Here is a 16,925-nt window from a genome sequence, read left to right as displayed (position 1 = left end):
AATGGCCTTCCTTTTTTACAGCAGAGAGATATTCCAATGTCTGGATAGATCCCAGCCTGCTAATCCGTCCAGCCATCAGTGGACACTGGGTTGCCTCTACCTTCTGGCTCCTGCGTGTGTTACTGCTGTGACACTGGTGTGCAAACGTGCACTGCCTTTTGTCCCTGCCTCAACCTTGGGTGAGCCCAGAAGTGGACCTCCGGGTCCTAGGGTGGCGCCACAGTTAATTCCTGCTGGACCTGCCAAGCTGTTGCTCTTAGTGGCCACAGCATTTCACACCCTCGTCACGGTCATGTATACAGCTGGAGCTGCCTCTCTGCCTGCCTGCATTTCACTGACTTGCATTTCACACGCATTTTCCTTTCTCCAACATTGGGATGCACTTTGCAGTTAACAGTACCCCTTTGTCTTTGCTCCTCACCACCTTTTCTTCCTTTCTTATGGGTTCATAGAACAGTGGTGCCTGTCGGGGTCAGGGTGTGGTGTTGGAAAGGCTGCTTGAGGCTGGTGGCAGTGAGGACCCTGTGGAGGACTTGGCTCCCTGCGGGTGGCAACAGCTCCTGTTCTCTCTGGAGACCACAGCCCCTGCCTGCTCGCCTGGGGACAGGACCTGACCTGTTCAAGCCTCTGTGCCTTCTGCTGTTCGCTGCAGCACGAGCAGCCTCCCCTCCATGCTCCGAGCCGCTCAGGCCTGCCCTTGGTGTCGCCATCCCTAGCCTGCAGACTTCCCTCCCACCCCGCTTACTCTTCCTGAGTCCGCCCACTTCCAGGACAGCTGCCACCAAGCTGTTTCCTCCCGGGCAGGGCCTGCCTGATGCCACCAGCCACCCTGGCTGTCACCTTTCTGAGTATTTCCTGTGACTTCTATTTCTTCTCCTTTCACCCCTTAATCTGTTTTTCTCTGCCTGCTGCCCCTGCTGCCCACAGCTGGAAGGCAGCTCTTTCCCACTTCCTCCTGAGATCCCCAATGTGTCCCCTCTCCTCAAACCCCACCTGCCCCTTGTGCCCCTCTGCCTTCTCTCATCCCTCCCGGCCCCACCGAGGCCCTTCCCGCAGCCTACTTGGCCCTGGCTGGCTGTGGGCCCTGGGGTAGGGGAACCCCTCCAATACTATGGGGGTCCCCCCGTCTCTGCCCTTGCCGAGGGTCACCGCTCTCAATGGGAGCACCACGGCTGCCTTCATGATGCAGGGAAGGGGAGCCCAGCATGTGGGCCCCTCTTGTTCAGGCAGGGCTCAAGTCTCCCGCAGCTCCCAGTGAAGGAGGGACACTGGGGGCCGCAGTGCCCTTGGCCCAAGGGGCAGCCTGAGGGCACCTGGCAGGGGTCTCCCCCAAGCTTCTGCGTGGTGGGGAGGCCGGGGACTCCTTGGTTGACCCACGCCCCCTTCCCATGATGAAGGCAACAACCCAGGTCACATCCAGGAGGGGGCATTGGCTCAAGGGAGTGAAAAGTCTGTTTCCGTCTGAATACCTGGATGCAGGTGGCAATGGTCCCAGCCCCAACGCAGCCCCTCTCCACCTGCAGACAAAGGAGCACAGGCCCCTGCATACGGAAGCCCCCCTTCTTCACCTCTTCTGCCAGCCAGGCAGAGGTGGCACCACGCCATTTCCATTTGCCAGGCTGTCCTGACTTCTTCCTTCTCTAGCTGGTCAACCCTTGAGTTGTCCTTTAGCCTCAGCTCAGGAGTCTGCATGCCACCTCCTGCAAGAAGTCGTCCCGGATTTACCATCTTACTCTGAGTCACGACCCGTGTGAGGGACACATGTTTGGTGTGTCCACAGTGACACTGGGGACACCGTGGTGCTGGTGATGGCATGGCGCTTCCTCTCTCTGGCTCCCTGTGCTCCCAGGAAGGAGTCCACACTCACAAATGTAAGGGAACCAAGTGGGAAGAGCGGGCATTAGCTAGGGGCCCAATGAGAGCAGTTTACAGGGATTGGTCGGGAGGAGGAGGTGCTCCGAGCTAATTGTGAAGCAGGGCGGAGACGAGAGGATGATGAGACCTTTCTGTGCACCACATTTTGACAACAAGAGAAGCGTTCCTTACCCTTGTGTGAATGGGGCCACCGCAGAGGAGAGGAGAGAAGGGGATGTGGCTGGCGAAGTTAGTGGGTGACAGTGGTGTGTGAGAGGGGCTCCTGTGTGACTCTGACCCCCAGCAGCCAGGAGGGCTCCTCACCTGGCTGGAGCTGCTCAGTGCCAGCTTCACACAGGCCCGGCTCTGGTGGGAGGCCCTGTGAGACGCCTGCACTCGGAGCCTGCACATTTCCCTAGTCCTGCTCTGTTCCAGGCATGGCGCTAGGCACCCTGGGAGGACAGGTTCTGCTTCTCCAGCCTCGGCAGCTGGGGGCCAGGAAGGACACAGCCTGATGGCAGAGCTGCACTGAAAATGGGGGCTGCCTGGGCTCGGGGGCAGGAATGGCTCCACCAGCAGGGCCAAGATGGGCTGCTGCACAGGACAGCCACAGAGACGCAGTGGGAGAGGAGGTGATGCTGGTTGGGAGGCATGGGCACGGGCAGGAGGAGCCCTTCCCTGCGGCTGGAGGACTGGGCTTCCTCTGCAGACTCCTGGAGCCATGTGAAGGCCTTAGAGCACAGGAAGTGTCCACATGGAGGCTGGCGGGGTCCTGCAGGGGCAGAGCAGAGCGTGGAGACTGGGACAGCACAGGTACGTGGATGGCTCTGCAGGGCTCCCGTGGGAGGCAGTGGGGTCCGGCGCCCTGCAGGGGGAGCAGGAATGAAAGGGGGGGTGAACTGAGCCCCCCAAGGCCAGCCTGTGTGCCTGGTGGGCTGGGGTATGAACTCCCAAGGCTCAATGCAAATTTTGTCAAGACCCTGGGACCTGAGGGACAGCATCCCTGGAGCAGACAGCACTGAGAAAGAAAGAACGCACACAGGACACCCCGGCAGGCACCTCTGGCGCACAGACACCCGGGACCACGTCTCCTCAGAAGGGTTTGGGGCAGCGCTTCTGCCTCCACTCAGATGGCAGTGAGAAAGATGAAATCAGGAGTGGGGGACCCCCAGGCCACACTAGAGGCCTCGGCAGGGGACCCAGGTCTCTGCCTTCTTGTCCTGCACTTGCCCTGTGTTTTATGGTCTCAGCTTTCTCTACCCACCTCTTTGATAGAGAAATCACTGAAGTATTTAGAAAAGTTCAAGGTTGGCCAAAGACAGTAAGAGAACTAGCAAGGGAAGGAGGGAGCAGAGACTTTCGGTCGTCGCTCTATGCCTGGCCCTGTGCACACACTCACTGGATGACTAGAACCACTGCGCAGAGCGATGGCGGCCGTTCAGCAGACGACATCACTGCCCTGTCCCCAGGAGGAGCTGGCGTTGGAGCGTGGACTCACACCTGTCCAGTGCCAAAACTCGGCCTTTCTTCCGAGCTGCTTCTCCGTGGTTGAGTGGGGTCCATTTGGGGGGCAGGAAGGGAGGGGAGAGGCAGGGAAGGTGACCTGGGAGGTGCCGCCGACCTCGCTCTCCCATTGGCCTTGCAGCTCCCAGGGCCTTGGTGTCATGAACGGCGACCCGAGGAGTGTCCAGGCCCCCTGCCACTGTGGGTGACTCCTGCCTTCTGTGGCTCACACTCCCTCTGTCACTCAGGTCACGCCAGCCAAGAAGGGTGACCTTCCTCAAGCAAGGGGACCCCCAGTTTGCTGGGGTGCACCTGGCTGTCCACCGGTGGGCCTTTAGCTCCCTCGTGGATGAGCTCTCCCAGCGCGTGCCTCTGATCTTCGGGGTGTGCTCACCACACCCTCGGGCCTGCACTACCTCAGTGCACTGGAACAGCTGCAGGGCGGTGGCTGCTACCTCTGCTCTGACAGGAGGACCCCCAAGACTCCCAGGGCCCAGGGATGCCACAGGCAAGAAGCCCCTCTGCTGTGCACACTGGGAGAGGGGAAGGCAGGCCGGAGCTGCCCAGAGCACCCTCTTCCTGGAGGGGTCCTGCACCCCTGAGGAGGATAACACTAGTTAAGAACGAGGCCGCCAGGTGCCAGCAGACACTGCTGCTCAGCCACAGAGACACCAGCAGCCTGACAGCCTTCCTCAGCCGAGCCTCGGACCTTCTGTGCTTTCCCGTGAAGCAGGTGTACACTGTTGGTGGAAGGAAGGCAGGATGGAGGTCTGGGACTTCCTTACACAAAGCTTATCAAGATCCTGTCTCAAAATAAAAAATTAAACATGGGCCACATGATATAATCCCAAAATCCTGGAGGCTGAGTCAGGAGGATTGCTGTGCGTTCAAGCCTAGCTTGGGCTACATAGTAAGCTCGAGACCAGCCTAAGTTACATAGTAAGACCCTGTCTCAAACAAACAAAAATACACATGGGCTGGGAATGCAGCTCAGCAAGAAGGTTCTGGGTTCAGTCCCCAGTACCGCACACACACAAAACTTAGATGGAACGGTAGGGTATTCTCGATTACCCTGCTACTAATTAGAGGTATATCCCATCAGGTCAATTAATCCAACAGGCAATTGCTACCTACATTTCTAGCTCCTATTTGGTGCACTTAGTAGGTGCAGCCTGCTCCTGTAGGAGCTCAGGGTAGGAAACAGAAACTACGCAAGGTCCCTTAGGCAGGACGCTGTGCTAGGGCTTCCAGGACCCTAGATAGCTGGAGCGTGAACCCAAAGCCCAGTCTGCAAGGATGCACCGGGCCGCCTCTGCTGCGATCGCTGATTTGGAGAACACTTCCGGGGGAGAGGGCGGCAGCCAAGCTCCAAGTGCTGGGCTCAGAGCAGCCACTGCTGCATCTGGACTCCCAGGATTACTGAGGCTGAGTCATAGCCTCCCGAGGCCTGGAAACAGGAAAAAGTGGGGTTGGTCTTGCTTTGCATCTGGTGGAGGGAACATCCGACCTGCATCTAGCCCTGACTGTACAGAAGGCCCGTGGACACAATTTTGCCTTTCCGGAGTCTTCAGGACATGAATTTCCATCAAAGGTAGACAGAGTGGAAGGCAGAAGTTTTCTGACCAGTCCAGTCTTCCCACGGTTGGGTTCCTACTGTACCGTCCGGCCGAAGCTTCTGTCTACACACATAGCTGTAGCAACATGCTCACCATCCGGAATGCAGCTCTTTCCTACAGCTGAAAACATATCCGTGTTCTCTCCCAAAGCCACACCAACTTCGCACCAACGGTCACAGTCCCAACCTGACATCCTCTAGCTTAAGATCCACCAGAGTCCACAACTATCAAAATACCTTACATAAAGTTATGCAGGAAATCAAGAGCAAAAAATACGAAATCGGAGGAAATTGGTTAAAATGGTAAATACCTGGCAGAGCTGAGGAGACCATTAGGTAAGCCTCCCGAGGGCCGCTGCTGAGGTTTGAGATTCCCTTCTGCTACCCACCCCGGGTTCCTTCTGCTTTCCACCAGTGCCTTGGCTGCCTGTGGCTATGCACGAGTGGAATGGTGAAGCCATAACCCGAGAGGGCCGAGCCTCTGTGGAAGTGAGCACATCACTGTGCCTGGCACCTGCAGGGGTCCCCCACAGGTTCCCTGCGAAACAGCAGCTCCACTTCCCAAGGGCCCTCTTATTGCCTGTGTGTTCGTGGCATGAGGAACTCTGTGTGACCAAGCGAATGCCTCTGGGGACATTCTCCTGTGGGCCCTGAGGCCTCCCAACCGGCAGAGCCCACAACTGCAGGATGGGAAGCAAGATGCCCACAACTAGGTCCTAGGGGCACAGCGAGAGGAGCCACTCTATTTCGGGGCCTTCCCTTCCAGCACGTGGCCCCTGGAGACACAATGCTGGACATCGGTTGCCCGCCGGAAGCACTTATCATATCCTGTGGGCAGACAGCTCAACGTCAGAGCGATGCCTCCCAGCGGTCCCTCCTGGAAATATCCCACTGTTGTCTGACTTATGGCTGTTTGGGTGTAATGAGGGACATGGCTACAAAGTGAATTCTGTGGGCATCAGCCAGCTGTCTCACATCTTCTGCTATAAAATCAGTTCTCTGGACAGAGGCGAGCTTCACGGGATGTGGCAATGATGAACTGGTGTTTGGTAAGTGCTTGGGTGGTGACACACGATGAATGATGGACAAGGCGCAGTCTCCCATCCAAAGTAAGCGCCCACCTCAGTGAGCTCAAGTTGCCGACTGTCTCCTTGATACAGGGTTCAGGGTCATGAGCTCCCCACCAAGTGGCTGGCTGAGTCCCTCAGGTGTGACGCAAGTCTCAAGTTTAGCATTAGTCTCGGCTGTTGGCAGATCAGGCCCTGAGAGGACCCAATGGGCTTGTCCACGGGAATGAGGCAGAGCTGACGCTGTGGGTTCGTGCAGCATTGCCACCCTGAGTGCTGACTGAGCCTGCCCCGGGGCGGCCGGGCGGGAGCACGACGGACGTCGCCGGGCTGGTCAACTTGTCCACATCGGGGGAAACTGTCCCATTCGGGTGAGCGCTCACACAGGACCAAAAGGTTCTTGTCATGTGGACCTCTCAGCAGGTGGGATCCTTTCACAGATTCTTCTCCCGATGTTCTTGTCATCAGGGATCTGGCTCTTCCACGTCCCTAAGTGTCAGACTGAACCATTACCCACTGCCCATCAATAGCTACAGGACCTCCATAAAAACAGGCAACCCAATCACACTGTTCCCTGGACTTTCTTTCCCTGCCACCCTCATGGCTCCTCAGTGGGTCCTTAATGCTGCCATGCCCAAATTTGGATCAGGCCCTCTATGACCCAGAGACAAACGTGTTCTTTGTTCAACTGATCCAGGGAATTCCCCAAGAAGCCACATGTGTGTGCTAAGGAGAGGCAGCCACATGGCAGGTGCAGGTGAGCTGGGAACAGGTGCTGTGCCACCTGCTTGACAACTTACTTAAGGTTCAGTCCACACTTCATGAGCCCGACCCAGTGTGTGTCACCCCCACCTGGCAACCGAGTGCTCACCACACCTGTGTTATGGCTTCACGGACCAGATAACACCCTGTTCAGCTGTAATCCGGCACCAGCCAAATCGGTTTCTGCACCTGAGTATTAGCAAGACGAGAAAAGAGACCCTTTGGCAGTAGTTGTGGAAGCTCCAGGTCCCCTGGCTGTCCCTGAATGGAGAATCGAGACATCGCACCCTCCACTTTTAAGGTTAGAAGCAGCCAGCCCAACACTTAGTCCTTGCCGCTCTCGTTCACATTATCACGATCCGTCGTGGCTGCCAGTGGGACCCACAGTCCATCAGAGGTGACCACTGAAGAAGCTACTTTGCCACTGTGTGCCATGGCCTACCTGTGTCCCATTGTCAGAGTTTATCACTACCTGGAAACCCAGCGCAGTCCCAGACTCGCACCCTGAAGGTCCACTGCCTGCAGTCACCTCTGACTCTGCACACCGTGTCTGTTGTAGTGCAGCTCCTGTGCAGCTCTCAGTAGGTTGTACAGAAAGGAATTCTGCACAGGAAGCTTTTGATGCTTCAAGATTTGCTGCAAGGCTGGGGGAGCCTAGGCTGGGTTCCCGGGGGAGACTCCCAGAAGTAACCCATCACAGCAGCGCCTCTGACACAGTCAAGAAAACGGCTCTTTGGGTGGTTGCCACTGGCATGACAGCAGCCATGGCCTGGCGTGGGGAGGCTGATGTACACAGCTGTCTGTTGGCATCTGGAAGCTGACAACAAGGAGTGTGGCTTTTGTCAGCTCAGCTGCACAAGCTTCTCTGCACATTTGACTTTTTTCTACTTGTGGCAACAGTGAAAAAGCAAAAGGAAAATGGCCTTTGCCTCACTGCCGTGTCCCCATCGTAAGCAAGTGCATCCCAATAGTGAGGCCTATTTCCTATCGAGACCCTTAGCTGCAAGGGCAATGGGGAAATGGATTTTCAGCATTGTACGCTGTGCGTTACTGGAAAGTAGACCAGTCTAGACTTTGAGCATCCGCCACCCGTGCTCTGAGGGCAGTTGTTGTTATTACTCCCTCTGCACAGATAAGAGTGAGGCACATATTCGCATAGGAAGCAATTTCCCCATATTTGCGGAGTTAGCACATGATGCAGCCAGCGCCAGGAAGGCAGAAGTGCTCGTGAACCACAGAGCGTTTGCCATGTGCTAGCACCTACCGCGTGCAGTGTGCAGGCAAGCAAGGCCCAGCCCCTGTCTCCGGTTAGCTGACAGTGTAGTAGGCCTGGCGAGGGGGAAGCACTCACAGAACAAGTTGACAGGGTCAAAAGATCTTAGGACATTTTCACCTAGACTGACTCAGAGCTTTTGGAGCTTCTGTGAAATGGCCTATGGCTCCCCACCACAGGGCAGAGCTGTGTCATGACCGTCGAATTTTGGGTCCTCTGCTGGATGGCTTTGATGATGGTCTTTTTCTCCAAAGGTCTCGTGTCCTAGGGAGGGATGTGCCCTTCAGACCCCAGCTGTCTCTTCTCCCTGGGGAGTCTGATTCCCTGGAAGCGGGGGTACCTCTGTCCATTGATAGACTCAGGTTATGTTCTTATTTCTGAGGTGAATTACAAATCTGAGTCAGGAAGAAATGTACCTAGAAGTTGAAAACGCACTTCTAATTAACTGGGCTGAAAGGTCTGGGAGTACAACAAATGTATTTTGGGGGAGACAAGATGAAAGAGTTCTCCCTTTCACTTCCTTGTTACTGAAAAAGAACGAACTCTGCAGTTTGGAGATAGGGACAAATCTCCCAGCCCTGCTCACCACAGGGTGATTGGTGCTTTGTAGCCACGGTGCAGACCTTCACATGGGCTGCGTGAGGGTTTTCCTAAAAGCTGGGGTCTGATTCAGGCTTGGACAGGGATGTGTCTTGCTATTGAGTCTGGGGCAAGTAGGTGGCAGGACCTGGACCCCACCATAGAAGACAGGAAGGGAGAAAGAGTGGCCCCTTGCGCTCTGCATTCTGTAGTCGTGAAAGCCTGGTCAGAAAGGAGAGAAGCCTGGTGCAGTGGATCAGTCTCCTCATGGGGCCGGGGCTGGCAGTGTGGCTGCATCGGGAAGAATTCACTCTGCAGGGTGGACGTGTGGGCACTGGGGCAGCCTGAGGGCTCCGACCTCTTTTCCATCCAAAGTGAGCAGCGGCACAGGCTCACACCTGGAGAGGTCGTGGGAGAGGTGTCCAGCCAGGGGTGGAGGCGTCGTGGGGAGAGACGGGCAGAAGTCAGGAAAGGCTGGAGAGACTGGGCTGCGTCCCAGGCTCCTGGCTGCACCTGTCGCCTCCAGGTGGACCCTCTGCAGGCACTGCTGCGCAGCTCCTGCGTGCTGGTGTGCGCTGGGAGCGAGGCCTTCAGACCCCTGGCAGTGGAGAGAGCCCAGAAAAGCGGGACTGAAGCTTTATCTGCCCTGACTTCAAGCACCAAGCACGGCGAGTCGCTTTGTACTTACTTGTCTGTACTCCACACGGTACATGGTTTCCCCATGCGAGATGCGTGGGGTGGGGGTGGTTGTGCAGGGCGGACAAGCGTCCCACACAATTCAGGAAAGGCATCCAGCCATTCTGGGGTCTCTCGTGCCTCCTCTTCACCACCATCAACCTTAATTCGGGCGAACATTTGATGGGGATATGAGAGAGCAGAGCATGGTGCTTAAAGGCACCGGAATTAAGGATCTTGAGCTCAAAATGTCTAGGGTCTAAAATCACTTCTATTTAAGAAGCGCAGAGGGCTGTGTACGGGGTGGTCACAGCCTGCATGAATCGTGGCTCAGTCTAGTTCCAGAGATGAAATGAGAAAGCACCTGGGGATCCAGTGTCCTAGGCCCACGTTCCTCTCTCCCCAGAGATCCCATCTTCTCTTTCTTCTGTCTGGGATGCGGGCAGGACTCTCAGGACTTGATTTTGTGTGTTCAGGCCTTTCCTGGAGGTCCGTTAGCAGCTCCTGGGGAAGCAGCGGAGTCAGGCCTGTAGGTGGCACTGTACAGAGTCAGCTTCCTGTGCTGCAGGTAGGGGAGCCCGGCACCTAACCCTGTGAGCTGTGGCTTGGAGCGGCTCCCTGTCTGTGCAGCAGTCTTTCCCCCCACCGAGGCATGTACTTTATCTGTATGCCAGCGCACGGGCAAAAGCAACCCTAGCCGAGTGTGCAGTCCCAGCACTCTAGGGAGGCTGAGGCAGGAGAATCAAGAGTTTGAGTACATCTTGGGCATCTTAAACTCACTGAGACCTTGTCTCAAAATAAAAAAATAAAAAGAGCTGGGAATGTAGCTTAGTGCAAAGGCACTGAATTCAATCCCCATTACTGAATGGATAAAAAAGCAAAGCAAAGAAAACCCGCTAAACTGATTGATAGTGCACTTCTACTATCAAGGAGCCAGCTCTGCCTAACCCTACCCAGCTCTGGGGACAGCTTTAGGCCAGTCTGCACCCTTGAGCCGCTGGGACGGGACGTGGGATGTGGGAGTGGTGGAGGTTCCCGGTGGCTGTCTTCTCCACCCTGGTGCTCTGCAGCAGCTCACTGTCTCTCCCTCTTCTCTTGCCCCTCACCATGCGCCAGGTTCCTGGGGGCCCAAGGCCAGGCTGAGCGTGATCCACTCCAGGTCCAGGTTGGGGAGCAGGCCACCGCAGTCCTTGCCGTCTGCCTGGCCTGGGCTCAGCAAGCGCACTGCATCCCTGCCTGGTGCCTGGCTGGGGCCTCCACCTCCCGGCCCCTTGCTGACCGCTGACGACGTGGAGAAGAAGGTCTGCGTGAACAGGGACGGCAGCCTGTCTGCGGAGATGAGAGTCCGCCTCCGCCTCCTGGGCGAGGACACTGCGCTCTGGTTCCAGAGGGTGGGGCGGGCTGGCGGGGAGGGTTCAGGCTATAGGGGGTGGACCCCGAGTGCTGCAGATGCAAGAGCCACCCTGGGGACAGCCTGGAGCCTGTGGCCGGGCCAGCAGGTCTCTGCCAGGCAGGGTGCCAGTGAGCCTTTGATGAAGGCCAGCAGCCCCGGCCCAGCGTCTGGAGAAACCCCCTGTGTAACCCCAGGGGTGAGAGGCCGGCGCATTGGACGAGGTCAGGCTGGGCCCAGGGCAGGAAGAGACCTGGCAAGGATTGCCACAGCCTGGCCTCCAGTGCCGAGCGCTTCAAGGGCTCTGATCCAGACTCCTGCAGCCCAAGACCCCAGAGGGCAGTGACAGCTCATGTCGCGCCTCTGAGGCTGCTTCCCTGAGCAGGGCCAAGCAGGAAGCTGGGAAGGCCCAGTATCCAGAGGGAGTGCAGAGGCCCGGCCGTCAGGGACCCAGGGCCCGAGGTGTGGCAGGGGTCCTTTCTGACTCTTCGGCCAGGACCAAGTCTCGTGAGCAGTCTGCAGAGTGGGGAGGCCAGCCGTGGGGCTGCCTGGGGCCTCCCAGGAGGAGGACACCTATGGTGACAGCCCCTGTCCCTTACCTCACAACAACGGGGACTTAGAGACAGGGGAGCACAGACAAGGCACTGGCTGCCATGAGGCCATGGAAGGGCCCGTGATGACGCTGCCCTCGGGTCTGGAGCAGTTGGGTCCCGGGGACGTGAGGGACTCTCCCTTCACTTCCGTCCTGTGTCCCAGCCTGGCAGGGAGAAGGCAGCAGAGCCCAGGGAGCGCTGTATCCTCACCTAGCATTCCTGACCCCTGTCAGGTGGCCCAGAGAGGCCGTGCTGGGTTGGGTCCCTACTGCCCTGTAGATTCCCCTGGAGCCCCAGCAGCACCGAGCCCTCCCAGCAGAGGAAACCCCTGCCCAAGGAGCCCAGTGCCACGACCTCCTGAATCACCCAGCACGAGCAGACCAGCCTTGGGGAGCCCGAGCCCACCCTACCCCGGCTCCCCTGACCCATGGGGCCCTGAAGCAGCCAGCGGGTCTGCCATCACCCCTGTGAGGAGGTCAGGCTGGGCTTCTGGTTCCTGTCACCCCAGGGCCTGCTCTGCAGAGCAGGCGAAGGGCATTGAGGGCAGGGCACGCTCCTCAGTGCCCACGCCTGACTGTGCCAGAGAGACTGGTGGCACTGGGGACAAGACAGGCAGCACTCCCAGGCACTCCTTGCCCTTGGTTCTGCCGGTTGGATGGCTTGAGGGAGAGGAGCTGGGAGCTCATCTCTGCTGCAATTCGCAGATGAGGACGTGCCCTGTCCCGGGGACCCCCAGTGGTCACACCGAGGGCTGTTGGGCCTGCAGTGGCTACTGCCCCACTTTCCCGGCTGGGCAGCCCTGCACAGAGAGGGTCCCTTCCAACAGCAGCAGCAGCAGCAGCAGCAGCAGCAGTGATCACTGAAGGGCTGATGATGAAGGCCCAGGAGCCAGTGAGCCAGGGAAAGAAATACTCAAGCTGGGGCCTAAACCAGGGGGCCTGGGAAGGGCAGTCAGGGGAGCCGGAAGGAACCCCAGCCCCAGTGCTGGGGAAGACAGCAGCATGGGGCCCAGCACTCTGCCCCACACCTCTCCGGATGCGGTGGTCCAAGAATGGTTTGACGACATCCCAGAGGAGCCGGTGCTGCTGAGATACGCGATGGTGGACCCATCCATGCCCGCGGCCCATGACAGCCTGGGAGGCGCCAAGCAGGACACCGGTCCCAGATAGCAGCTCCCAGAAGGGGACCCTGGTGAGCACCCAGAGCTGGACCAAGCCCTCCCAGGATCCGCTGACGTGGACCCCGAGTCGGGAGATGGTCCCCATCAAGGCACAGGTCTGGGTGAAGGGCCTGAGACTGCAGCAGAGGCCGGAGCAGGAGCGACACTGTGTGTTCTTCCCAGAAGGCTCTCGGTCTCCACACAGATCATGAAGACGCTCATGGGCTCCAAGCAGGGCCGGCCCAGGAACCTGCCCAGAGTGTCGGGCCCAGTGGCCCAGCGGCTCAGCAGGTCGACTGAGGCACTCATCACCTGCCTTGCCCGGCTGTGCTTCTTCGAGGGTAATCTCAGCTCTGCAGCAGACAGAGGGAAGTCTGAAGACTCCCCGCAGTACCAGGAGCTGTTGGGGCCTCGCCCAGGGCTTGTGGACTGCGTGTGATCCCGGGCAAGGCACACTGGACTCGTGCCAGGCCCTGCCAACCACCAGGGACCTCACGTCCATCTCCTCCTCCAACGTGGCCCTCAGCAGCGGCTCTGGGGGCTCGGGGGATGGCAGTGGGCCCTGTGCCGAGGATGCCACCCTGGTCCCCGAGCAGATGGAGTGGCCCCTGCCGGTCTGCTCCCAGAGGTCCAATTCCAGAAGCTCGAGGCACCCAGAGCACAGGGCAAACACCCAGCAGAGCTGTTCCATGGCCTTGACAGGGTCCTCTGGGCAGGAGGAAGCCGGGAGCAGCAGCCAGGAGCAGACACTGGGCCATGGTCTGGAGCGACTAGAGGATAACCCGGAGCCGTTCACTGAAAACTCTACTCGGGGAGAGGGGGCAGGCAGAGGAAACAGCAGAAAGAGAAGGACCCCAGGCTGAAGGTGTCCCAGAGGAGGGGCCAGAAAAGGCCAGAGGCAGCGGGCAGGAGGAAGGCATGCGGAGGGACACTGCCTCTGCAGCGCTGGGCCTGCCAGGAAGAAGAGAGAGACCGGCGGAGCCTGCTGGTCATCTCAGCACAGGAGACTTGCAGGCCATTGAGAGTCACAGCCCCCAGCCAGGGCCTGGTCTGGGGGCACCGCCCAGGGCAGCTGTGCTGGGTCGGGAACAAGCCTGGGCCCATTCCACCCCAGAAACCGGGGCTCGTGCCACGTCTCTGGACCTGGACCCCCTCTGGGTGTCCAGGCTGCTGAAGAAGACAGAGGAAGCCTTCATGGCCCACCTGGCAGATGCCATGGCTGAGCTCCTAGCCCGCCGGAGACTGCAGGACGACCATCTGCTGGACCAGATGGTGGCAGAGCTGCAGCAGGATGTGGGCCAGCGGCTCCGAGACTGCAACGACAGGGAGCTCCGGAAGATCCAGAGCCGGGCTGGGAGGATGGTCCTCCGGGGGCAGGAGTCCCTGCAGACGTAGCAGCACCGGCGCCGCCTCTCAGCCTTCCCGAAGTCCAGGCCCAACCTCAGCGTGGCCCTGGGAACCGGGTTAGGTGGGGGTGCAGAAGGGAGCTGGTTCTGTCCCTGTGAGACCTGTGTGAGGAAGGTGACTCTGAGGTCCCAGAAAGACACTGTAATGCCTGCCAGTGCGCCCATCAAAGAAGCCTTTGACCTACAGCAAATTCTGCAGCAGAAGAGAGGAGAGGCAGCAGGGGGAGCCCCCGAGAGAACAGCAGCCTCAGGAGGACCCCACTCCTCAGAGAGCCGACGGTGGGCAGGAGCTAGGCTTGGGCCTGGGCCAGGGGAGCCAGAGGCAAAGCAGTGACCCCGAAGTCAGGGAGGCAGAGGGAGCAGGTGACCTGGAGAGGAAGGAAGAAGCCATGGTGTGGGAGAGAGGAGGGAGAGCCCATGCCAGCATCCACCACACCTGGGAGGAGGCCCAGTGCCCAGAGAAAGGTGAAGCTGAGCAGGAAGGAGCCACTGTGATGGCTCCAGGGATGGGGACACTCCAGAGGCCACAGGATGACTGGGTGATGGCGCTGAAGTCACAGGACAGCCACAGTCTGAAGGAGGACATAACGGTGAGAAAGAAGGAGGCGCTGGAGCTAGCGTAGGACAGGGCCGGAGAGGGGAGGCTTCTGGAAACAGCAGCCTAGACCAGGAGGGGAGGCCTATGACACCCCTGGACCTGGCTGAGGATACCCCCACCAAAGGCTGGGCCCCAGACGTCCCTGGGTAGTGGCTCCCTGGTCTCTCATGAAGGGCTGGGAGGACCAGCCAGGTAGACAGCTTGGCATCCCAGAAGCCCTGCAGGCAGAGGAGAAGGCAGCCACCACGTATCCAGTCAGCCGGGCCTCTGAGGAGGGAGGGCCCCCTTCGGACCCAGGGACACCAGAGCCGGCGGCAGGAGAAAGCTGCTGTGACGGTGGACAAGACCAGAAGGCAGCCAGAGGCTACGCCTGCAACTGGGCAGATGGCTTCGGCCAGGGTGACTTAGATTTCTAGACATTAAGCAGGAAGACCACGGCCAGCAGCGGGAACTGTTTTCAATATTTTGTCTACAAACCTGAGCAAGCTCATGCTGCTGGGCACTATTGGAAAAGAAGACAAACGTGGAGGACTTGCCAGAGCCTGGCCCCTACCGTACCATCCCTGGGGACTGAAGCCTGAGGCCAGGAGAGCCCAGGCCGCCCGACACAGGCGATCTGGGTCACAGAAGCCGGCCTGCTGGGCCGAGGGAGGTCAGCGGTCCTCGCTCCTCTTCTCCTGCGAGCCCAGAGTGTGGCCATCCCAGGGGGGGCTGTGGGTCAGCTCTTTGTGAGCGGGTGCTGCTCTTGTCCTTTTCCCTACCGATCCACTGCTACCCTCCATTTCTCTTGTCTTGGACTCACCTTGGTGACTTTGAGGGGCTTTTTGCTCATCTTGAGTATATTTGGAGACTGCAAGTAAAGATACTTGGGGAGAGCAGATAAACTAAGGGTCATTAGATGATGTTTGTTGTCAGCCCCAAACTCCAAGTGTTTTTCCTTAATTCATAAATAAATTCTTTGTAGTGGGAAAATGCAAAATAAACAAATACATAAAGCAAGAAGAAAGGGAAATAGTCACACACAATCTCACCCATCAGAGACAGCTTCTGTTAGCCGGTTGTCGTATTTCCTCCTCACAGTTTCCTAAGCATTCTGTAGTTGGGTTATTCTTTATATAACGTTTATATACTGCTTTGTAAAAAAGCTTAACTATATAAGAATATCTCCCATTTATCTCAAAAGCTTCATAAACCTACTTACTTGATTGAACTCAGGGCCATCACACTGAGCTATATCCCCAGTCCTTTTTATGTTTTATTTTGAGACAGGGTCCTGCTGAGTTGCCCAGGCAGGTCTTGAACTTGTGATCCTACTGCCTCAGCCTCCCAAGTAGCTAGGATTACAGGCATGTTCTTCTGTGCCAGGTTATAAACCTATCTTTTAATACCAGAAGAAGTTTCCATTTTGAGAATTTAAAAACTTTAATTCACCATTTCCCTTCTGCTATTTACATTTCTGTTATTTTGTTCTTGTACCCTTTTCCCTGAACTTCTGGTTATTTCTTTGGGATAGATTCCCAAGAAGCATGAAATTATTGGGTCCCAAAAGATCAATATTCTTGATGTTTTTCATATACATAGACCAATTTTTCCCTAAAATTTAGTGGTAAGTTATAATCACGTGGCTCACCATGTGCCTTTTGGTGTTTGGTATTGTCATTAAAAATGAGAAGTTATTTGCAAATTTTACGGGCAAAAACAGCCCTTCGTTTTAATGTACTATATTAGATATATTTGACTACCAGTGAAATTTAAGTTTTTCCTGGGGTTTGAAAAAACATTTGCAGATAAATTCTAAGTGTATGTTTTACCCATTTTTCTACTGAGGTTGCAGCTTTATGATTAAAAAAAAATGATTTGCATGTGTCCTTTGTCATTGAAAAAATTCTATGTATAATTTTTGAGATTTAAAAAATGCCCTGTGTCTGCATCTGCAGTGTTCCCTAGCAGGCCCTGGACTGGGTCCAGTCTGGGTAGGGAGCTCCTGGACAGGCAGAGTCTCTCTGAATGGTCCTCCCCGCTTCCCTGTTGGACTGATGATTCTCACATCCAGGTTCATGTAAAAGGAAGTCTGTGCCGCAAGAGTAGGGATTGGTTCCTGGTTGTTTGAAAGCATCCACCTAGAGCAAATTGGCTGTGAGCTGTCTGCAGTGACCACGCTACAGATGGAAGAGTTGGTCTTAATAAAACTGGACATGTTTTTAAACAGCTACAGAGGTGATGCTTTAGGGTTTTTACAACAAAGACTCAAAGTGATACGTGCACATGTGGATATGCTTTTACAGGTACTTGGCGTGCAGGGTGTTGCTGGATATTGAGTTAGTTTCTGGCAATCTGTTGGTATCGATCATCTGTGGAGATGACACACTGAAGGACCACTGGTCCACTAGAGAGAAGAAATGGCATTTCAGCCGGAAGGGCCGCCACAGAGGACAAGCGGTCCGTGAGCTC

General features: G+C 57.0%; 1 protein-coding gene across 1 annotated transcript; it reads left to right on the top strand.

The window, feature by feature from the left end:
* Positions 1-3,518: 3,518 nt before the first annotated feature.
* Positions 3,519-14,613, top strand: Rp1l1 (RP1 like 1). The gene is given in 13 exon segments (XM_033765563.1): positions 3,519-3,623; positions 3,625-3,742; positions 3,745-3,843; positions 3,846-4,114; positions 9,180-9,321; positions 10,445-10,724; positions 10,916-11,037; positions 11,040-11,296; positions 11,591-11,778; positions 12,177-12,876; positions 12,878-13,251; positions 13,253-14,116; positions 14,118-14,613. Coding segments are annotated over 13 exon segments (3,900 nt in total). The 3' UTR covers positions 14,500-14,613.
* The last annotated feature ends 2,312 nt before the right edge of the window (positions 14,614-16,925 follow it).

The sequence above is a fragment of the Fukomys damarensis genome, unplaced genomic scaffold (genome assembly GCF_012274545.1).
Source record: "Fukomys damarensis isolate Sample0158 unplaced genomic scaffold, DMR_v1.0_HiC HiC_scaffold_18, whole genome shotgun sequence".
Lineage (NCBI taxonomy): Eukaryota > Metazoa > Chordata > Mammalia > Rodentia > Bathyergidae > Fukomys > Fukomys damarensis.
The sequence above is the reverse complement of the archived record's forward strand: the minus strand, read 5'-3'. Positions and strand labels throughout refer to the sequence as shown.